Source organism: Streptopelia decaocto (assembly GCF_964273445.1).
Source record: "Streptopelia decaocto genome assembly, chromosome: 5".
Classification (NCBI taxonomy): Eukaryota; Metazoa; Chordata; class Aves; order Columbiformes; family Columbidae; genus Streptopelia; species Streptopelia decaocto.
In genome coordinates, this window is record NC_138659.1 from 10,556,555 (window position 1) to 10,580,224 (window position 23,670).

Here is a 23,670-nt window from a genome sequence, read left to right on the forward strand (position 1 = left end):
GGAAAAGTCAATTGATTTGCCAGACTCTAACCCTGTGTCTGCTTTTCTGTGTCTGGGTTGCAGCCTCTCTTGGGTAAAGTCTCTTCTCGTAGCTGTAATCAAGCACCAGCTATATTGAGGTGCAATTTCATTTTTTCTACCTTTCCTCCAACAAGGTGAACAGTTAATGTGAAATATTATACCCTTAATTCTTCACAAGCACATTTGAACTGTGAACTGTTGCGAGAATTACAAATATAGCTTGAAAATTAATTTAATATCTGGAGCAGCACCTTTAAAATTCAATAAACCAAACATTTTTTCCAAAGTTAATCCACTGAGAACCATGAACTCTCCCTGCACAAAGTGCTTCTGCAAGCCCAAACCCAGGTGTATGCACATAAGTATATGTGAAGTACCAGCTATGCTGCATGACATCAACTGCTATCACTGCCTGAAAAAAGAATGCACATGTTGTTAAGAAAAACAAGACTTGCTCAAGCGGCTGTCATATTCCTCAAGCAGGTTTCATATTTCCATTTTCATCCTGCTGCACAGGTTAGGTCCTTCTCTCTGCAGCACAAGCTACAATAATTTCTTTCCTCTTGCCCGTCTCCTCATGCTTACATGCACCTTGCAGTGGGACACTGGGCCATCAAAACATGCTCTAAAGAATCAACTTTTTTGCCTTTTCCATCTTCAAAACACTCACATCCTAATAGAATACCCTAAATTCAGGAGTCTGTGAATTAAGTTTATCTTCAACATTCCTCTAGCAAGTACTCTATAAAATGGGATCTTAAAAAACCCCAAAACAAACCAGTGCAAGCTCTTTACTTACCTCCCTTGAAGCCTTGCCAGGAGCACCCATGGCATTTACCCACAGTTACATTCTGGAAAACCCTTTAGCAACCCCATAACCAGCCCCATCGCACATCACCACATCATCGAGGACTTAGGCCACGCTATGAGCCACCCTGCCAGGAGAAGGAGGCTTAAACACTTGTAAAAATTGAAGCAGTTTAATAAACTTCTGATGAAAAAATAACAACCACCAGCTTTTGGTGTTTGTTTGGTACCCAGACCTCCAGCACAGCCATCACATTAGGTAGCAGGGTATTGCTTGAGGTTTTGACACTTAATCTAATTAGTCATCAAAAATTTGGTGTAGCACAGGTATCTCTCCTGCCCTAAAAACTAATCAGGTGTAGAACTGACAGCACTGACAACTGTGTCTATCTCAGCATCATGTTTACCCCCAGAAGCCACACATCCTTCTAAAAGCAGACTGAACCTGAACCCTCTCTCCCTTCCCTAGCCATCCCACTGAGCCATGGGGTCACATCCATGCTCCCAGCAGCTCAGCTCCACAGGGACCAGTTTGACCCTCATACCTACAGCACTCCCAGCAGGAAAGCAAGAGCATCATCACATTTCTCTCTCTCTCTCTTTCCACCACTGCCGCCGCGCCGCCCCCACCACCCCGCCCTGCTTCTAGGCCTGCCCCATAGAAATTTCACTCTAGCAAGTACCCACTCTCTAATGTCTTAGGAGAAGATCCTGTCCCCCTGCCACCAGGATCTCCACCTCCAGGAAGACTGAGGTCTCCACAGCTGCCAGCACTTTAAATAAGAGCCACTTGTTTAACCCTGGTTAAGCAAACCTGATTACATTGATTACAGCCAGCATGCTCCTTGTTTGGGCCTGGACCACCCCAGTTATCACCAGCGACCATCACAGATGACCTGTAAGAAATAATGTCACTGCAGTGTGGGTCATTACTGCCACAGATAAAGTGTATCTTAATTTTTCTATTTTATTTTTGGCCTGGTGCGTTCAAGCATGAACCAAAGATCTTAAAAACCTAAGCCATATAGCATCATTTGAATTAACTTCAAGAAAGCATTACCTCTTGATTGCATCTGCTGCTTTCCATTCCACTCACCTGGTTTTTGTCACCTTAGACTATTGCATTTACCTCCTGATGAAGGCTCAATGCGGTGGGGAACAAAACCAGAGAGCTAAAACAATCCCACCTCAGAAAAGGGTCATTTTTGTTGGTTAGTTGGCTTTGTTTTTCTTAAAAAAAAAAAGAAAAAATACACCAATTCAGAATCATAACAGTGAACTAAAGTCATCAGGATGTTCTGTGATATCACCTTTTTTGCTTCTTGTGCTAAGAAAACTAGAACCAAAATACCTCCTCCTGTCTCCCCATCAAAATAGCAATTGTAAAATCACTCCCAGCCTTTAGAGGAGACAATGAATAAACTTTCACATATTCAGCCAAACGATTTATCTTACAACTCATCTCTGAGGCCAGCTTAGAAAAAACAGTGTCTCCTAAACAATTGTTTTCTCTAAAAACAGCCAGATCCTCAGTCTGAGGCTGCCTTGAACTCAGATTTAGTCCTGTCATCTTACGGGACTGGCCAAACCTAAGGCAGGAGCCTTCCCACCACTCTCACATTTTATCTTTAGGCACCAGCCTCCATTATTTGTAGAATCATGGAAACATTTTGGTTGCAAGAGATCCTCAAGATCATCGAGTCCAACCACTAACCCACCCCTGGCACTACCCCATGTCCTTGAGAACCTCATCTCCATCTGTTCAACCCTTCCAGGGGTGGTGACTCCACCACTGCCCTGGGCAGCCTGTTCCAATGCCCGACAGCCCTTTGGGGAAGAAATTGTTCCCCAGATCCAGCCTCAACCTCCCCTGGCGCAACTTGAGGCCGTTTCCTCTGGTCCTGGCGCTTGTTCCTTGGGAGCAGAGCCCAACCCCCATGGTCTCCCCTCAGCTCCTGTTCTCCAGATGTTTGTCGAGCAACACCCATAATTTCAGTTCAGAGATGTTCATGGTCTTCACGCAAGCATCAGTAGAAGGAAATCCTTGTTGGCAGGAACAGATGGCAGAGAAAGCTTCACAACCACTCCCACAAAAGTGTTCCTTTTTGTCATAGATAATAGATAATTACCCTGAGAGCATCTGAGGAGTGTGAGCAGGACAGTTTTACTATCAGAAACCTTGGCACGGCTGCACTTACCTTGCTCACCTGCCAAACCAACTGGGTCACACTGCTGAGCCCACACGGCTGCTTCTCATAATTTTGTTTTCCAGTGACTTAGGATACGACTAGCATTTGACTTTCTTATTATCTTCTTTCCCATCCTTTCCTCTCCGTGACAGTGCACACCATTAAGTGTATTGCTGCGTCTGCATATTTTTTTATTTCTTGCCTTTTAGTCTTGTTAAAGTGCTGTCAGGGATGATACACAACTTACTCATTCCATCCCAAGACTTTGTTTCCGAGTATTTAAGGATTTGACTGGCTCCTCAGCAACGCTGAGCTGCGGAGCTGCTTGCCAAAGTCTGTTGTAGGTGCTAAAAATGTACACGCTTCACAAAGAGGGTGGAGAAACATATGGGAAAAACAAATCTATAAGGGGCCATTAAATAGGACTGTATCACTGATTGCTCAGGAAGTCCCCAGCTTGCAAATTGTTGGGAAATTGTACAGCCATTCATACAATTCCTCAGGCCAAAATTGGATATTTAGGTAAAAATCAGATATTTTGCTGCCTAACTACCACTCATTCATCATTTGCCATCCACTGTGAGGTAAGTGGCTAAATACCAAGAAAAATCTGGGCATAGGCCTCCTAAAGCCTGTTTGTGAGCCTGCAAAATATGTATATGTGTAATCCCCACCAGAATGCAAGGCACGAGTTCAGAAACACACAAACATTTCCATTAGTGGCAGGAGAAGTTCTACATCCATTAACCATGACAGAGGTGGGCCCGTAGTTGCTACCAGGGGAAAACCTCTGCTTTATATTAAACCTGACTGCTTGCAACGAGTTACAAAGCTGAATTACTCAGCTCATGCACTTAGAATGCCTAGCTGCCGCTTGCACTAGCACTTGCAGTTTAAACAATAATATGCCCAGATCTTTGCTTCTGTAGAAAAAGTCCAAAGTGTAATTTTGAATTTCTTTTCAGCAGGTATTGTTTGCATTGGAAAATGGCTGCTGGGGAAAATGAGGAGAAGAATTATACAAGCAAGTGACTCATCATTGGTGGCTTCAGGAACTGCTGCTGTGCTCAGGGTCAGACTCCAGCAGCAAATGATATAATTAAAATACTCAGGTCATTGCTCTCAGGTAGCTCGGACCAAGGACCCACCAACACAGTGAGACTTTCCATGGAACTAGAAGGGAAATTACAGATGGTGCTGCCAGCCCATGTCGATGGTGGTGCCCACCTCGCCGATCCGATCACTGCTTCATTTTGGGATGTATGGGGTGAGGGTTTCCCTTCGGGGACTTGGCCAGGGGACGAGTATCCTCACTCCAAGCATCAAAGTGCTGTTCTTTCTTGGATGGACATGAAAGTGAGATCCGGCTGATGAAGGGTAGGAAGATATGGGTGCCAGAAACGCAGCACATCCCCATTATATTTGTTCTACCTTCTTACAGATTTTGGTAGCATATTTTTTATCTAATACTAGTAGGAAAAATTATTTTTGTAGAGTTTTATTGTTCTGGCTGCTATACAAAACATATTTAAATTATGTCTGTCTCAGCTCACAGTATCTACTGGTCCTGCACCACACCTGACTGATGCAGTTTGGGTTCAGATTTACCACTGCTCATCATTTCCAAAATGAATATCAAGCAGACGCTACAAGGCTTCCTATGCTTTCTCCCCCTATGCTGTTTGTGATCCCCATGGTGCTCTGCAATTGTGGAAGAACAGCTTGGATGTGGTTCAAGGGGAGAGACTCAGTTGCATTGACGAGGGAATAGCTTGTAGTGGATCATCGTGACTTCAGACGCAGGCTGTAAATTTGGTGGTACAGGAGCCAGAAGTCTGGTCCTCAGTGACATTACAGCCCCTTTATGCAGGGCTGGGTATGGATATCCTCAGCCTTCTCCTGGTGACCCATTTACACCACAAAAGGTAACAAACCCCACTAATTCATAGAATCATTTTGGATGGAAGAGACCCTCAAGATCATAGAGTCCAACCACTAACCCACCCCTGGCACTACCCCATGTCCCCAAGAACCTCATCTCTGTTTGTCCAACCCCTCCAGGGATGGTGACTCCACCACTGCCCTGGGCAGCCTGTTCCAATGCCCGACAGCCCTTTGGGGAAGAAATTGTTCCCCAGATCCAACCTCAACCTCCCCTGGCGCAACTTGAGGCCGTTTCCTCTTGTCCTGGCGCTTGTTCCTGGGGAGCGGAGCCTGACCCCCCCCAGCTCCAACCTCCTCTCAGGCAGTTCAGAGATCAGAAGGTCTCCCCTCAGCTCCTGTTCTCCAGGCTGAACCCCCCAGGTCCCTCAGCCGCTCCCACCACACTTGCGCTCCAGCCGCTCACCAGCTCTGTTCCCTTCTCTCAACTTGCTCCATTTTCAATACCACTTAGGGCAGAAAAGAATTTATCATCATAGATGTTAACTCAGACAGTAATATTGCAGGGGCTAGTCTATACCACGTGGCTTTAAAATAATTATGCTGTGCAGCTCCCAGGCTGGGAGTCTTGCATGGATATGCTTCATTTTAAATACCTTAAAAAAATATCTGTTGGGGTGGAAAGTTAATGCCAGGAGTAAATGTGACAGAGTCAGAGAGCCTGCCTGCATCCTGCCCCACTGTGCCACGACACGGACATCGTACCGCAGGGAAACCTCTGCTAGAGAGAAAGCAAATTGCTCTTTCTGTAAAGTTTTCCATGAAAACTACTACTTGGAAAAGGAATTCAAGTGTTTGGGTAATTTTTTTTCTGCTTCAAAACATGGTCCGGGGAAGGGATTAACTTCACAAGTTTCCTGCGTGGCAAAAACCCTATTTCAGAGGATTTGGAGAAAATCCTGGCCTATGCCCCATTGTCCCTGCATGATTTTGTTCTGCACACCAGATTTCTCTCTCTCTCTCTGCCTCCCAGCTGTGATTCAAGAATGTAAATGATACTATTTTCCCAGCCATGATTCCACAATACTATTTCCCATTCTTATTTTTTCTGGTTACTGAAGACAAGAACTTATTCAGGAGAAAGAAATCTTGTATGTTGTTTACAGTGCCTATCAAAACACGGTGCCAGAAATCCAGCACATCCCCATTACATACACTATTGTCATGTAAACTATCACAAGAGTTCATGAAATATTGTTTATAATTTAGTATAAATAATAAAAAGTAATATTTATAGCATTTTAATATTGAGAGCTTCCCAAAGCTCCTTTATCCAACACTGAAAAAGCAACTATAATCTGATTTTTACAGCAGATGTATATGACAGTATCTTGGTCCGGTACAGTCACAGCTGGGATTTCCAGGCTGTGTTCTCTACAGACAGAGATTTTTCTTCTCCAAACCTCAGTGCTGCGCTGACACGACCCCGCAGTGTCAGCACTGAGCCCCAATAGCCCAATTTCGATCCCAAAACCAGCGTGGCACATCTGGGTACCAACCTCTCCACCTCTATGCTTCAGCAATCCCCATTTCCATGTGGCCCCTGGGCCACCCTATTTTTGCAGCAAAGCAGGATGGATTTTAGCAAATCCTGCCCCCCTAAAAAAAAAATCCAGCTTTGAGGACTAGTGCAAAGCGAGGCGGCGGGTGCGGCGGGAGGCCCCGGGATTAATCCGCAGCAGGGCAAAGCCCGACGTGAGACGGATTAGTCGGGTCAGCAATTAAACGTTGGTGCTGACGCCGCCACCGGTGCGCAGGGAAAAAACCCAGCGTTCAAGGGCAAAACGCGGTTCCTCCTTAAAGGCTGCGGCCGCTCCGAAATGCTGCATCTATCAGCGGGGAGCGTTTCTGGGACCATAAACAAGCCGGCCGTGTCACGGCTGGCTAAATATAGTGCAGCCCGGCTTGCGTTCGTGCTGCCTATGCCATTGGAATTACTTGGTGCGCTGCATTGATTTTATTTTATTTATTTATTTTTTCCTTCCTCAGGAAAGGCTATGACTAAGAGAAATCCACAGTTGAAGGGATATCAGAAGATGGAGGCCCTAGTCCAAATGCAGAAGGTGAATAAAGTCTGGAGTTTGCAGACCTGGGGGCCTATCCAAAATATTCCTCACCCTCCTCCCCCCGCTCCTCCTCCTTCTCTCCTCGGCAGTGTCCAAAAATAAGACTATAATAACCACAGCCACAAATACATCAGCAAAATATTAAATATTGCCTGATTTAAAGTTGCAGCTCTCTTGAGGTGATACCGAGGGGGATAAATATCCACCTGAAGCAGCTGCGACAGCCGCCCCATCTCTACTGTCCCCCCTCCCCGGAGCACCCCGGCTTCAGCAGGACTGAAGCCAATGCAATGATGTATGCATTTAGCTACATGTTTTTCTTTCTGGCCCGAAGTAGGGTCTTTAAAGGGAATGCAGCTCTGTGTTTGTCTCAGCATAAAAAAGCAGGGGGGGTTGAAGGTCAGCTTCGCAGGGAATGTGCTGCGAAAGCCTAGGTATCAGGATTTTATAGCAGCATTTATATACCCACACATACACATACACCTCATTACCCTCCCTGTAGGAAGCACAGCTCATGTTCAGACATAAGCTACAATTATCATTTAAAATCACTTCATTTTTCTTCATTGAAGGTAATATGCCCAAATAGCTTTTACAGCCCTAAAATACACAAACACCAATTTTGGGGTGCAAGAAGAGATGCTTATGTTCTGCATGGAGTTACTGAGGTCCCCAGAGCAGGAGGCAGCTCCAGGTTATTAAATGTTATATGCCCAGGTATACATTGCCCAATTCCAGCACCTTAACTTGCCATCAGACAGCAATATGTGCTAAACAGCCAAGAAAAGCAATTTTCAGTGCAATATCTTCCCTCAAACCTGTTATATAACGAGGCTTTAAAGCAGAATTTTCTTGCTGCAGGATCCCAGCGTGCCTTCCCGATGATTACTCAGCACAAATTCACCATAAACAACGTCCCCCGTTTGATCGGGCACCGTCTCGCTCTTCACCCATCGCTCCCCGCTCGCGGCTCGGCGTCCCTTACCTGGCGTCTCAGATCCCCGCATCCTCCTCTCCCGGCTCCTGCAGCCCGGTCGCCCTCCCGCACGCCGGTTCGTGGCTCGTCATCCGGTGGGGATGGCAGGTCACGGGGCCAACGCCATGGGCTGGGACGTGGGACGTGGGACGCGGGACGCTGCTGCCACGGAACTGCCGGCAGCTGCGGGGCCGGACGGTTATATTTGGGATTACAGACTCAGGGAAGGATGAGGATGAAGGCAGACATGTCACATCTTCTAAAATGTGGCATGGAGTGGGATCTGGAGTCTGCAGGGCTGAGCCATCAACTGCAAACCTAACGAATCTTTTTCTTTTTTTTTTTTTTCCTTATTTTTTGCTTTTTGGAGTAGGTTAAATCCTTCGGGTGGACTCAGTAGGGGTGCAGTGTGTCAAAGCTTTGCAGAGCTGGAAACAGGGTTGACACACTTCCCTGGGTACCCCAAAAGGCCAGCACTAACTGATGCTATAAACGCTATTAATTACCCCCAATCCTTATCAAAGCATAACCACAGCTGCAACGGCGTTACCAGCTATCAGTGTCGTTTCTTCTGAGCAGGCATCAGTAATTCCAGTTATCTTCCTTGGGTATCCCCCATCCCCACCATATCAGAGCATCCCAGAAGCTTTAATCCATCCACGCAGTGCAGAGCCGTGTAACGAGTGATGGGGAAACAGGGAAGTTCAAGGAACAGGTCCCCGGAGATGCAAGAGGATAAGTTAAAATAACCACGCTGTAAATAAGCAGCGTGGAGCACTGAAAGCAAGTAAAGAATAACATACTACAAGCTTTACTTGAAGGGATTGATAATGCACAATATATACAAATATAATATAAAGGTGGGAATTTTAATTCTTTTGGTGCTGTTTTGAAATTCAGAATATCGAGCAGCCCCGCAGGGACATGCTGCCTTGTGGCTGCTGGGGCAGTTTGTTCATGTTCCCAGCTGTGCCAGCTTTGGGTGCATGTCCCCTGCAGCTGGGGGACCCCAGTTTGGGGTGGCCACAGGTACCCCAGCATGTGGTCAGGCTGCAGGGACAGGGACACTGACCCTTGTGCCACCCCGGCTCCCCTGACGGCACCCGGGGGAAGCCAAGGCTTTGGTCTCAGCTTGATTTTGGCACTCCTCACGGATTCTGCTGCCTTTTGATCTCCAAACTTTTGTTTTTAGACTGAGTTCATTTTTCCAGCTTACGCAGCTCTTTTTCCTCCTCGTATTAATATTTATCTGCCGTTGCACCCTCTGATGGAGCTGCACGTAGACGATACAGCCCTTGTCTGTCCCCGGATTGCTGGGACCCCGAACTCCAGCATCACCCGCAATCCCCCTTGACGGAGTCAGCTCCCTTGCCCACGGATGTGACCCTCGGCCGTGTCTCTGCTTCTCACCTCCTGGGCAGACATTTTGCTGCTTATCACTCTTTTTTTGCTTCTCCTAATAATTTCTGAGTCTCTGCTTACTCCAAACAGGGCCCTGAGCTGCTTTTTGGGAATTAAAGAAAAAAGCAAAAAATTAATGGATCTACAATCTGGTGGTGATGAGCAGAGGCACTTCAGTTCATGGTCTTTCATTCTCTTCACCAAAATACGTGTGAGGGATCCCACGGGGTGTAGGCAATAGCCAGAGCCTTGCTGTGCCTCATGCTCACCATTAATTTTATTGAGAGAAGTTCAATAGGAAAATAAAAACCACTTTACATGCAACAAGGATAGGAGGGCAGGAGCCGCTGGCTTCATCTGCACAGTCAGAACTGGCTTTTTAACAGATATTTTGGATTATATCTAATAAAGGAGTTGGCTGTAAGACGGGACCCAAACAGCAGTATTGTACCCAAGCCCAAAACCTGGGGGACCCCCTTTACAGAGGGATTTTTTCTCATGTTCAAGTGGGAATGCTCTGCCTCCTTTTCTTCCCCACTTCTCCTCCTCCTAGGCTCCTACAAAGAAACCCAAGTCAGAAATAACTGCAGCCTCATGCAGAGCCCTGTTTCGAGCAGCAATAGGGTATAATTCACACAGACACTGCCAACACAGGGATAAGCAAGAGAAAAAAGATTTATTTACATCATTTGAGCAGTAACACAGCTGCAGCGATTCACCGGGAAGAAACTCCAGGAAAAAAAGCTCAACATGACACGGCAGGGATGCCCCGTGCGCGGAGGACCCTCCTCCCATCACACAGTATCTCGGGTCGGTACAAAATTGCTGTCGCTTTACAAAAGGTGTGAGATTCACAGTAAAATACCAAAGGGGAGCGCGGCGGGGAGGAACGGCAAGGGACACGTATCGCTCCGAGAGCTCGTCCCTGCCGGTATTTGGTCTATGAAAATGCACCGTACGACAACTCTTGTAGAAAAATCGATCCCGAGGGCTCGACGCATGCACAGTCACGGGATTTCTACACCTATGATGGAGCTCAAAGCCTTTAAAACAAGTGCTTGGGCAGTTCTCCTGGGGCAAAGGCATCTGCACGCCCTGACCTGCCGCTGGGCGCTGCTTGGGGCAAACCTCTCCGCAGGAGGCGTTTTGCAGGAGGCAAGGATGAGACACAAGAATCAGACGAGGGAAAGCAGGGAGCAGCGTCCCTGCCCAGTGCTCGGCCCCAGCAGAACCACCCGCCGCAGTCAGGCTGCTTGTATAGCCTAAAAAACACCCCCCACCATCTCCTCTCCTCCTGCCCAACACTATTAGGAAGAAAACAGCACCCACATTTTGGCTATTTCTAGACTTGTGTTTAAAAATGGCCCAGACCTTCATCTGAGGGTTATGAGAAAAATTGAAAAATCTTTCTTAAATAGGACTTTGTTGCAGGGTGGAAGATTTGCGTCGTCCTATCCTGGGAGCTCCGGGGGGATGGAAAGATCTGCAGGGACAGCGGTGAAACCTGATGTTCTCCCTGTTCCCACATGGGAAATTCCCATCCGAGTGGGACGCGGAGCATCCTCTGCAGCATCGCTGTCACGGCAGCAGGCAGGCAGCGAGCAGGCAGAACACGGGCAGAGATCCCACTTGGCAGATGCCCGACGACTTCTGGCTCTTTTTAGGAGAGCACCAGGGCAAAGCTGCCTCTGACCAAGAGAGCAAAGATCCTTGGAGAGCAGGAGGACACAGGGGGCTCAGCGCAGATAACAGACTCCCAAAAAAGCCAGTTGGCTCCCCCTCCCCTGCTGCAGGGCCGCTCTCCAAGCAAAAATAAAAACCAGTGACATTTCAGCAACAGAAACCTGCCCAGGCTGCTCTAATGAATCAAAGGGGTGTAGGGGAGCAACAGGTTTCCTGCCTCCCCACCGAGCCGCCCCGGCAGACGGCAGCAGGCTCTGCCGATGCCAGCAGCTTCCTGCAGAGTTCCCAAAAGTTGATGTGAAAATTCAGCACTTTATTTTTGTTAAACCTTTAAAAATTCACATCTTGCCTTTTCTTTTTTTTTTTTTCCTTAAATATATATTCTATAAAATAAGGCAACTCGAGGAGACAAAAAGAACATCCCCATTGCTTAAGTCCTGCATCTTGCCACCAAAGAGGTTTGTGGCACTTCCAGTTGAGAGCAGCCGCTCCACCCAGCTGCAAAGCTCCTGTGAGGAGGAGCAGCACGCTCAGGTGATGCTGTAAATCTGGGGGAAATGCCTGGATATGGCCCTCGGCAGCCCCTGCACATGTTCTGGGGAAGGGAAGGCTCTTGTCTCTCTGGGGGTTCATGGGGAGGGAGCTGCATCTGCTGGGGATGCTGCAGTGGGTACCGCTTGGAGAACATCCCATATCCAGGGGACCTCAGGGACAAAGGCAGCACAGAAGATGGAATGACTTGATTTCTCCCCAAAACTGAAACACACATTAATCTTTGGGAGAAACTCTAATCTGTATCTTGTGGCATTAAAAGCTATAAACAAGGTAACCCCAAAAGAGTGCAACTCCTCCCCAGCACAGATCCTGCTGAGTGTCACAGCATCTCATGAAAACTAGACAGTACAGCAGCTTTTTATAACAGAGGTTTCATATCTCTCTATGGAAAAAGCACAACTGTGGGTTTTACCTCCAATGTTTTCCTTCTTTTGTGTGTATTAATGCTGGAAATGTGATATTCACATTTCTGAGCTTCATAGTGTAAATGTTTTCCATGTTGCTCACCAATTCCCACTGGGCTAAGTCTTGCTTTTTAAAGCCTCATTTCTGTGAGAAATAAATTTAATAGAAAATAATTTATATTTTAAAAAACAACAACATAGAGTACTCTGCGGGAAACGGTCCTGTGGAGCAACGGGATGGCACATTACAGGCTCAGAGACTGGGGTGGGTACGGGGGTGGCAGGGACATCAGAGCAAGCTGAGTAAACCCAGTACAATCATTGCCCAGGTTTGCATCACTGATCTGTGTGTACTTGGACCATAGGCAAGAATTCTTTATAGCCTCAAAAGAGGAAAAAACACCCTTATTCTAGCAGACTTGACCTTATCAGCAAAGATCTTTTCACGCTGATACCGGTTATTACCATGTAAACACCAATGTCACCCAGTTGACCCAGGGAAGGGAATTTAGATACCGCACGATCACCTAATCTGAGCACAGCCCCAGCACAGCGCAGGGAAACCCAATCCATGATGGAATTAACTCTTGGTCCTTGTCACAAGGTGTTTAGTTCTCATCGTCCGAGAGAACAGGCGGGATCTTGCTGGAAAGCAGCGTGTAGACGTATGGCCAGATCTTGTTGGTCTCTGTCCCCGAGAAGGAGTGAAGGATGCCCCTGCTCCTGGGGGAGAGATGGTGTAGAAGTCAGTGCCAGCCCCTTCTGGGGACAAGGGTCATGGGCAGGGGACAGCCCAGCCAGGCTGGAAGCACACCAAAGGCTTTTTTGGGTGAGAAAAGCAGGATAAAGGGGATGAGCAGCAGCTGCCCCCATCTGCAGCACTCACTGGGAGGAGCCCAGCACATGGATGAACCAAACCCAGATAACCACAAAAAATCACACTACCCAGGAGAACAGCTCAACCCCGTCACCCTAAAGACTGCTTGCTCTCTAAAGCACTTCATAGACGTAAATCAGCAGGATTGATTCTTGTGCTTAAATGAGCAGGAAAATAAGGCCCCTAATTCTGCCCCCACCCCATGACAGGCATCTTGGAGCTTCTCCATCTCTTGTGCTGGAGTTTGGTAGCGCTGACGGGCAGCACCTCTGTAAATAAAATAAAATAGGTTTTCTACCGTGCACAGTGGAGCCAGGGCGTCGAAGGGATTTGCACCACCTACTGCAGCCAAAAAATCTCTCCCATCACCAGCACCAGCAAAACCCTTTGTGGAGCCCAGCAAGACAAATAGGAGCTGGGAATGTCTATGCATTGGCTTCCTCCCTCCAAACAGGCTTGGCTACAATGAAGGGCTGGACGTTGTGCTGCTGAGTGGGGCCGTGCCAGAGCCCCCCGGGCGGTCAGGACCAGCCAGTGGCAACAGCACTTGTTCCTGTAATTATGGGCACACAGTGGTTTATTCGCATGGTTCAACTCACTTGTATAACTCTATTACTGGCTTTGCAGCGTCTTTGTATTTTCGGAGCCTGGCAGCGACAGCCTCGGGTTTGTCGTCCTCACGCTGGACCAGCGGCTCGCCCGTCAGGTCATCGACGCCCTGCGGGATGGCAAACACCATCACAGGGATGCGGCCACCACCCCCAGCACCCACCACTGCCAAATGCCCCGTCCTGCTCCACATCTATCTATCATCCTGATCCATATCTCTTCTCCCAAGTAAAAAGTGATAGGACAAGAGGAAACAGCCTCAAGTTGTGCCAGGGGAGGTTGAGGTTGGATCTTGGGAACAATTTCTTTCCCAAAGGGCTGTTGGGCATTGGAACAGGCTGCCCAGGGCAGTGGTGGAGTCACCATCCCTGGAGGGGTTGAAGAGATGCAGAGATGAGGTTCTCAGGGACATGGAGTAGTGCTAGGGCTGGGTTAATGGTTGGATTTGGTGACCTTGAGGGTCTTTCCCAAACCAAAATGATTCTATGACCATCCTAAGTGTGTAACATAAACCCCATCTTTCCTAATGACATTTTGCACAGCTCCTTCAGGCTGGCTCCCAAGAGAAAAGCCCTCTGGGTGCTCAGCGCTTGCTGCCTGGGATTTCTTCCCCGATGCTTTTTTGTGGTGTCAGCTCACACAGAGAAAAGCTTCTCTGATCTTTTCCTTTTGTGCATCGCCCCCAGCTGCCACCACCGCGATGCCACGGGCTCTTACCTGGACCTGGGGTGGGTTGAAGTCCATGTTGTACACCCTCCCGCTGCCCGGGTGGACCCAGCGGGCACTCAGACGATCCTTCAATGTCTCGAAGGGGATGTTCAAACTGATCACCAGGTCCAGCTCGCAGATCCTGTCCAGCGCCTCGGCTTGTCCCAGTGTCCGTGGGAAACCTGTGCAGGTACCGCAACATCAAGGGGCTGTCAGGAGAGGCAGGAAAGTGGTGGTGATGGAGCCAAAACCACCCACTCCGCAGCCCTGGAGCTGCAAAACCACCACGACTTCTTGCTATAGCACCAGCAGCGTGAAAGACAGGGATCCACCATATGGCTGCAATAAAAAATAGCTCCTACAGCCCCAACTCCTGAAATACAACACATGGGTTGTTGTGGATTCGTGTGTTCCTGCAAAGTTGTGTCCAGTGCAGGGCTGGTGTCCCTGCACAGGGGCTGGAGGCGATGACAAAATGGGGATAAATGCTGGAATTACACAGCAGTCTGAAGGAAACAGAACGCTGTGCACAGATGAATGACACACCTCTGGTTTACAGGGAGGACACCAAGGATGCTGCGATAAAATGGTTTGTACAGCCACCAGCAGCTCTCTGAAACCCCCATCCTCCAAAGACACCAGGCGATGCCTTTAGTTTGGAAAAATCAGCGAGGGGTTGGGAGCATCTGCTCTGCTGCTGGACCACAACCAGGGCTGCCTCTGAGCTGGTCCCCTCTCCAGCTTTCTCTGCTGACAACACCCTTCTCCCATTTTTGTAACCTTTTTTTAACCTCCATAAAGTCCTCTGAGACTTTTCCCAAGCAGAACATTATCAGCAAAGAGCCTGTCAGGATACCAGCCCAATACATTTAGCCTGTCTTACCAAGCAAAGCCAGTCTGTTATTTAAGTTATCATATGCTCCTCATCACAATACTGCTGGAGTGGGGGTCTGACTGCAGCCACCACTCACGCCCCCAGATTAATTCCCCCAAAAAATGAGGAGGAGGAAGGTGACAGTGCAGGGCTGCCAGCATCGCTGCCACCTGCATTCCGATTCTAGCTTTGGGGGCAGCCCGTTCCTCAAATATCTTGGTATAAGCAAAAGTCAGCACATGAAGCAGGTGGTTCCCAAAATCCTCGTTCCCAGCCCACGGCCAGAATTGTTTCACTCTTGCGGCACGACCAGATGCAAAGCTGTGATGCAACAGGAGCTGGCCGAGGGTCACACCATGATAAATCAACATCTTGAGCTGCAAGAACACGAATCTGAGCGTGTGGGTGCAAACCCCCATCAATGCACTGAAACACCAGAGTTTTTAATACAACAAAATTTGTACTTGTTTAGGCAGTGCTTGTTGCTGTAATATATTAATCATTATGTTTCCTGATTAAGTGTCACTGTTGTAAGAATAATGAAATTTTAACAGTGAGGATTCATGGGCATCTTCAAGGCAGCCTGAACCTACAGGGCTTGAGGTACCTGACATCCGCCCTGTGAGCCCAGTGGGGTAACACTGCTGGACCCCCCGGTGCCAACACCCCAGATCCTTGGTGCTCACTGGGATGAGAAGAGCTTGGCTGGGCCCCAAGCCCCAACACAAGCCACCCCTCCTCTGGGGACACTCAGGGCCCCATGGAGAAAAAACCTGGCTCTACCACCCTCCAGTCCATGGCATTAGACCATGAACTTATATTAGTTGTAAACTATTGTGTATTTTCCCTGTGAGGACCCCGAGAGCTCTCCAAAAGCCCAAGTCTGTTATCAATCAACTGGCTCAGTCTTCGTATTCACCGACTCTTTCAAAAAGCTGCAGCAGGTTGGCAAGGGACGGCCACTCGTCCCCATGTGTCACACTTGCCTGTGCCCAACACTGCACGTAAACACAACCTGCTGAGCCCTATCCCATCCCCAAAACCAAGCCCCAAAGTGATTTCTAGAGCCACCATCAGCACTTGCCAGGTCCCAGGCCTCTGGCAGCGATGTCCCAGGGCTGCTGGCAGCCGTGTCACCGCCAAGGGCTGCAGGAGCTCCTGGCCGCACTCCGCAGCTCCTCTCACCACTCACCTTCCTGGTTTGCTCTCGGCGTCCTCTCCACCCGCACCTCTGGCGGTTTTGGGGCTGGGATAAGAACCTCCTCTGCACACAGAGCGAGGTGGTGAGAGGGTTTTTCTTGGCTGGCCTCCAGCCCCACTCTGCTCACTGGCTTTGCTGTACAGAACACCCATCTCCTTGCCCTGCCTTTGCCTTTCGCTGTCCTGGACACGTGCCAAGGGGGAAGAAATATCCGCAAGCAGAAATCTCTGCCAGCAGGTCGGCTCCTGCCTCTGCCCCCACAGCCAGCAAAGGCACCTTCTGGTTTTTCTCTCTCCTGGTGCTGCCAAACCATTAGCAGCAAAATAATGTTTTAAAGGGGGCTGGGATTTTCCCATCCAGAGGGGATGCCAGCAGGGCACTCACCATCAAGCAGCCAGTGCTGGTCCTGCCGCTTCTGCAGCTCTGTCATCATCACACGTGTGATGACGTGGTCCGGCACCAGAAGGCCTCGCTCAATGTACTGCTTTGCCAAGACACCAACTTCTGTTCAAGAGAAGAAAAAAAAAAGGGAAAATAAAAAAAAAAAAAGCATGACATTTCTGCTTAAAAGTATCGCTCCCCCTCAAATTCTGCCCATTCTCCCAAATTGCTCCTCCAGGAGGTTTTCGGCAGCATCCCTCTGCTCGTAGCTGCTGCTTCTGATAGCCAGGGGCCACATGGTCCTTTTGGTGCTGTAGAAATGGAAAAGCCCAAAATACCCAAGAGCAGGAACCCAGCAAGCACCGGCTGTGCCAGCCGGACACGCACACCATGTGCCATGCACAGAGCCCCTTTGGTTTTGGAGATGGCACCGGTGTGGTTACAGGTGACACTGGCATGGATTCTTTTGAGGTCCCTTCCAATCCCAAACATACTGTGATACTGTGTGAAATGTCACAGACACTGAACCAGGTGCAAGGGATGCTGCCAACATCCACACAGATACAGGATGCCAATAATACCTGTTCCCATACACACTGAGCCACAGTGGCAAATTCTGGTGCCTCACAGGAGGTTTCCAGTAAAGCCATGAAGACAAATGATGCACTTAAGCAATCCTTGCAGATCTGGCAGCATTGGCTCATAGGCACAAAGCTTCCATGTACAGCCGTCATCAGGAGAAGCTGGTGTCATCGTTTATAAACTATATGAAGGGGTGCAAATTTGCCATTTCACACGCAAAACATGGCAGTAAACAGGCATCGCCAGCGAGCTCATGCAAAACCCAAACCTCCAAGCATTTGTTAAATCGTTGCTGAAAGCAGAAGACAGCTTCCTACCCAAAGAACTTTAAGACTTCAGAGGCTCAACTCAAGATACTCTTAGATAATACAACTATTTCCAAGATCAAACCCTTGAGAACATACTTGCAGCGTCACTGCAAGGTAAATATCTCGCGTCGCTCAGCTGGAGCCGACAGCGTGGTAGGAGAAGCCAGTGGTGGTTTCTGCACAGGTACCACCGTGTCTGGATCCACCTTCATGGCACCACCCAGGCAGCTGCTGCCAGCAGCCAAAGTTGTAAGGGTTAATTCTGCTTATATTTTTATCACAGTATCACAGTATGTTTGGGATTGGAAGGGACCTCAAAAGATCATCTAGTCCAATCCCCCTGCTGGAGCAGCAACACCTAGGTGAGGTCGCACAGGAACATGTCCAGGCGGGTTTTGAATGTCTCCAGAGAAGGAGACTCCACAACTTCCCTGGGCAGCCTGTTCCAGTGTCTGTCACCCTTACTGAGAAGAAGTTTCTTCTCAAATTTAAGTGGAACCTCTTGTGTTCCAGCTTGATCCCATTACCCCTTGTCCTATCATTGTTTGCCACCGAGAAGAGCCTGGCTCCATCCTCATGGCACTCACCCTTTATATATTTATAAACATTAATAAGGTCCCCCCTTAGTCTCCTCTCCTCCAAACTAAAGAGACCCAGCTCCCTCAGCCTTTCTTCATAAGGGAGGTGCTTCACTCCCTTAATCATCTTCGTTGCCCTACGCTGGACCCTCTCCAGCAGTTCCCTGTCCTTCTTGAACTGAGGGGCCCAGAACTGGACACAATATTCCAGATGTCGTCTCACCAGGGCAGAGTAGAGGGGCAGGAGGACCTCTCTCGATCTACTAACCACCCCCCTTCTAATACACCCCAGGATGCCATTGGCCTTCCTGGCCACAAAGGCACAGTGCTGGCTCATGGTCATCCTGTTGTCCACCAGGACCCCCAGGTCCCTTTCCCCTACACTGCTCTCTAATATGTAATCTCCCAACCTATACTGGAACCTGGGGTTGTTCCTGCCCAGATGCAGGACTCTACACTTGCCCTTGTTAAATTTATTGCAGCTGGGATAAAACAGATATTACTTCAAGGAGAGATGCAATAAATTAAGTTGCTTCTTCCATTACTGTTTGCCTGAAATTTTCTTTTAGCCACTCAGAGACACAAAGAAACTGTTTGGAAAATGCAAATATTCTTTGCCATGATGTGTGACAAGCCCTGATCCTGCCACCAGAAGAGGTCTGGCCTCTTTCCTCTTGGACCAGGACCCCAAAAACACCTCTTCTGCTCTCTTTGCACAGCACCTGAAATAGCATTTGTCACCAGAAACGAACAATTTCGCGAACAGTTTTCGCAAGATCTCTGGTGAGGACAGCACATTTCAGCCCTCCGAAAGTACGAGTCCTCTCTAAAAAATGCTACGGGATATTGCATTTGGGGGCAGGCTCTGGTCTTCCAGCTTGCAGTGAGATGTCAAAGCGGGCAGGCATGTGCACCTGCCCACGGCCTGAATTCCTGAGCTGCAGGAGGGGTGTTTTTGCAAGATGTACAGTTCCTGGAGAGAGTTCATCTGGTCTAATGGAGGAACCTGATGCAGCCTGCATGGCACGTGGGGCCGGGGTGTGCTCAGGAAACCTCGCAGGCTCCTGAAATGATTTGCAGAGGACGGCAGGCTGGGGCTGCTGGCCAAGCCACGTTCCCCGCTTGGAAACCTGTCCCCAAAACGGGGCTGGCAGCGGGCGCCGAGTCACCGGTGTGGGGCTGCGTCACTGTGGGGGCAGGAACTGTGTCCCCCTCCCTCTGCTCCATAAAGGCATTTCAGCTCACCCCGCTGGGCAGCTCTTTGCTGGGAGCTGTGGTGGCTGCCAAGCACCGAGAGCAGAAAATACCTGTTTTTAACAACACGTTTTTTGTTGCTGCCTGTACGTCGCCAGCGCTGCTGGCAGCTCTCCTGCTTGGGGAAGCAAAGGACGTGGGGATGGCGATAATACGTGACGCCTTATGCAACCAGCATGGAGACCTGCTAAAGCATAAATATTATTGCATCCGCCTACATTTTTTTAATATTTATTCATATGGCATGCAGATTGCCCCAGGGTTGCAGGGAAGGTGCTGGCTGGCAGGGCAGAGCTGCTCCTGGGGCAAAGCCTGCTGGCTGTGGGGGCTGGAGCTGCACAGAAGGTCCTGCCGCCATCCCGATGAGAGCTGGGCATCCGAGGGACCAGCTGCTGCTCGGCAGGGCTGCTGGAGCCAAGCCTGGTGCTGCAAACCAAAAATACACTGAGCTGCGGTTGTGAAATCTGGAAATACAAACTGTAGGTTGAGCCGAGGCCCAGGGCTCTGCAGCACAGAATGACACAATGGTCAGGGTTGGAGGAACCTCTGGAGATCCCCCAGTCCAACCCCTGCTAAAGCAGGTTCACCCAGAGCAGATCACACAGGGTCGGTCCAGATGGGTTTGAATGTCTCCAGAGAAGGAGACTCCACACCTGCTCTGGGCAGCCTGGTCCAGGCTCTGGCACCTCCCAGCAAAGAAGTTTCTCTTCATGTTCAGATGGACTCTCCTGTGTTTCAGTCTGCGCCCGTTGCCCCTCGCCCTGGCATTGGGCAAGACTGAACAGAGTCTGGTCCATCCTCTTGACTCCCAGGTAGTGACAGGACAAGAGAAAACGGCCTCAAGTTGTGCCAGGGGAGAGTTAGATTGGATAGTAGGAAAAATTACTTCCCAGAAAGGGCTGTCAGCCATTGGAACAGGCTGCCCAGGGCAGTGGTGGAGTCCCATTTATCTAATGAGCGCGGGTTTAATCCACCCTTCAAGGCACAGGACTTCAGACTCTCTGTGGCTTCCCTGGATGAGACCCTGACCTGCAGGCATCACCCTTATCACAGCAACACCACGGACATCTCCCACCCACCAAGGCCACGAGTAACAAACCAGCTACCCAGGACGAGGAAGGACGGGCTGGAGAGGCTGTTCCCAAACACGGAGCTCGGCCTCCAGACCCTGGACTTTCTGCCTCACGGCAAAACATGACTTTTTTTGTTTAGGCTACAGCAACACAATCTGGAGTTAACGGAGAGGTGGAGGTTAACAGGGCACCGACCACATGTGCACCAGCGCAGTTAAACTGCAACAACCCTGACTAGCCGAGGCCAGATGTCACCCCGGTTTTGGGACTCTGAGACCTCTTTCCTGATGCAGGTACTGCATCCAAGGCTGTCGCTCCCACCCCATTCCTGCTGGTAGGACATCACTTAGGGAAGCCGGAGCCTGATGTGGCCCCAAATTCTGACCCTCAGCCAAAGCCACGGGGAAAATAAATTAAGTTGTATTGCAAATTAACTGCTGAGTCCTGCTAAGACCCTGGGATGCTGCCAACACCAGAGACAACCAGCTGGGTACCGGGGCAAGTACTGGCCAGAGAAAGTGCTCACCACACTCCAGCACCCCTGCCTGGCACCAAAAGCAGTTTCTAAGTTTTCCAAGATCTGAAAAAGGCCCTTTCTTACAGCAGAACAGCTACTCACTAAGCAGAACACTAATTAACAGACAGATGTCCGGTGGCGGATGTACTCAGAGGGTCGCTGTAGCGAGACTTCAAACAACCCAGCAGCAGCCGGGTGTTCAGCTGCTTCGCTCGGATTACTCTATAAACGCTGGACCTACGGGTCCCTTTGGGACAAGGATTCTGTAATGCAGCTTTTTATATCGAAGGGTGCCAGCTCCCCTAAAATGCAAAGGCAGCGGTGCAGATGATAAATGCAGGAGGACACTCTCCTTGCACCTGGTCTCCCCTGGAGCTGGCACACCGCAGCGCTGTCATGTTACAGCTTGCCCAAAGCAAAAAGGAAAAACAAGAAAGAAAAAGCAAATAGCTGCAGCTTACTGAGAGCTGTAACCAGAGGCTGAGTCAAAGGTGGGACCAGAACTTCATGCCAGATGTACCAAACTAAGGCTGATTTACTTCTGAGTAATTCTACCCACGTTTCTCAGTGTTGTTTCCTTTGGGAAAATGAATTTAGCCGATGTGCTCTGGGAAACACCTTCAGCTAACTCTGTTTACAGCCCCTTCTTTCTTCTCCAGTGTCCCCAGAGAAGCTCTACAGCAGGAGTATGAACCAAAATATGATATTCAGGAAAGAAACTCATTTAGAGCTTGATCATGCAAGCTCCCGGGGGGCCACACAGTCTCACCACGCTGCCCCGCTCCCACATGCTGCACCTCTGCTCCCTTTTCACCCAGGTCTTTTGTCATTCAGCCAAAGCAGTCATCGGAATTTTCCTAAATTTGAGCCTCCCTCCAAAGGAAATATTATTGTCCTTCTTATTTATAAAAGGAAATCTGGATATTTTTAAACTAGTGACCAGCACAGGGACGTACGCAATGCCCCTGCCAGAGCACACGGCTCTCCAAAACTTTTATCCCCCTCCCTCTTTTTTTCCTCCTCTTTTTGTTACATCTCTAAAAAGGGAAATTGCTTCTGGGTTCTCTTGGCTTGTTTTGTATCAATGCCGTTTTACCGTTCTGCCCAGTGAGTCAGCTTCCCCTCTGGGTTGGTCTTTCACACGTTAGCAGAGGAGTTGCTGGAGAAAGAAATAACGCTGGGATTGCCTAATGGCATCTGCGGAGGGACCTGAACGTAAGCCAGGGTGCAGGACACCCGCTCCTGAGACTCCTTGGGACCGGAGAGCATCTCAGCAGGCTGTACGGAATGCAAATACAGCAAAGACCATTCAATCTCCCAAGGGCTTTGGACCTGGATGTCGAACACTGGATGGGCAGAAGCAAAGAGCTGCTGCAACCCCTAAAGAGCTGAGTCTCGGGGGGGTGACCTGCGCAGGGTGGGTGCTGCACCCACCTCCCTACTTTCTGGAAGGGAATTTCATAAGGGGCAGCGGACATGCACTGGCACCCCATAGAACCCCACGGGCTGTGCTGCAGAGGCTGGCACGGCACATCACGGCACCCAAGCTCAGCACCCCCTGACCCGCAGCAATTTTCCCAGCGGGGTTTTCTCCCGTGGACGAACGCACGTTCTCCAATCCATCCCTCCCACCGTGGGTGTCGCGCAGGCACAGCACGCACCAGCATTTCAGCCATCTGCCATTCACTGCTTCGCAGTTTTTACCCCGTTCCTGTACAACCACCTAAAGCAGGATGAAGTTATTAATAACACACGACCTGCGCCCGTGGATGCTGCCTTTAACCATCGGTGCCCGAGCAGGCGGGTTATTTGTACCGTACCCACCTGACACTGGGATGAAACTACCAAACACATCGTGGCATCGGACCCGCTTTTACCGGGCAGCTCCGTGAGCCCAGGCTGGAGGGAGGGCGATAGATAAACCCATGGAAATAAAACAACCTGTGGCGCATCCAGAGGGGGTTCCCCATCCCATCTCCATCTCCATCACATCCCCATCGCCGCCCCGTCGAAGATGCCCGGGGCTGGAGACCCCCTGCCCGCGGTCCCCGCCGTCCCCCGCGATGGGGCAGCCCCCGGGCACTCACCGCCGCCTCCGCGGAGGTTCTCCCGCAAGAACTGGCCGCTGGAAAGATGCTGGAGCCCGAAACTGCGGGCGATCCTCTCGCACACCGTCCCCTTGCCCGAGCCAGGGGGTCCCAGCACCACCGCCCGCAGCAGCTTAGAGGCCATGACCGGCAGCCGGAGCCCGGCCCGGGTCTCTGCGGGGCAGGACAACACGTCAACCCGCCCCGACCCCCCCGCCGCCCGCCGAGCTGCCGCCGCGGTCCGTACACATCAGCAGGGCGGGGGGGGGGGGGGGGGGCACCGGCAGGCAGCACCGCCCGCCCCCTCGGGCCGCGGCACCCTGGGACTTGTAGTCCCGCAGCCCGACGGGGCCCCCGCCGCACGGGGCGGCTCTGCCCGGCTCCCGGGGTCCCCGACGAGGGAGGGGACGCGGCGGGGGGGCCCGGAGGCCGGGCTGAGGGTCGTACAGAAAGAGCTGGCGGTACCGGCAGCACTTTGGGCGACCGGTGCACGTCCCGCACGGCCACCACGCTGGGTGCGAGGGGGGTGTGGTGAACCCAAGCGCCCATAGATGTGCTCGCACAGAGCCCGGGTGCTC

At 50.1% G+C, this 23,670-nt stretch overlaps 2 protein-coding genes across 4 annotated transcripts in view; both read right to left on the reverse strand.

The window, feature by feature from the left end:
- The window catches only part of DNAJC6 (DnaJ heat shock protein family (Hsp40) member C6), a gene marked incomplete at its 5' end in the record, with an annotated part of 50,552 nt that extends 42,071 nt beyond the window's left edge, over nt 1–8,481 (reverse strand). For 2 of the 3 annotated variants that reach the window (XM_082053353.1, XM_082053354.1), the window contains one exon: nt 8,010–8,481. In XM_082053353.1, coding sequence (XP_081909479.1) covers nt 8,010–8,031 — 22 coding nt within the window. The remainder of the gene's footprint in view (nt 1–8,009) is intronic. The other variant, XM_082053356.1, reaches the window with a different exon arrangement.
- A 1,577-nt stretch (nt 8,482–10,058) lies between these two features.
- On the reverse strand, nt 10,059–23,470 carry AK4 (adenylate kinase 4). Its single transcript, XM_082053357.1, has 5 exons — nt 23,093–23,470; nt 16,697–16,816; nt 14,247–14,419; nt 13,520–13,638; nt 10,059–12,766 (listed from the first exon to the last, which is right to left on the reverse strand). Exons 1-5 carry the CDS (start codon nt 23,235–23,237, stop codon nt 12,652–12,654), a joined length of 672 nt encoding a protein of 223 aa, XP_081909483.1. The 5' UTR covers nt 23,238–23,470; the 3' UTR covers nt 10,059–12,651.
- Between the last annotated feature and the right edge of the window lie 200 nt (nt 23,471–23,670).

Excerpts from the sequence above, each read along its gene's own strand:
- AK4 (XM_082053357.1), bottom strand. The coding sequence starts at position 23,237 with ATGGCCTCTAAGCTGCTGCGGGCGGTGGTGCTGGGACCCCCTGGCTCG. Across the intron at positions 16,817-23,092 it reads GAACCTCCGCGGAGGCGGCG|AAGTTGGTGTCTTGGCAAAG; the intron begins GTGAGTGCCCGG and ends TCTCTTGAACAG. Across the intron at positions 14,420-16,696 it reads CCAGCACTGGCTGCTTGATG|GTTTCCCACGGACACTGGGA; the intron begins GTGAGTGCCCTG and ends GTACCTGCACAG.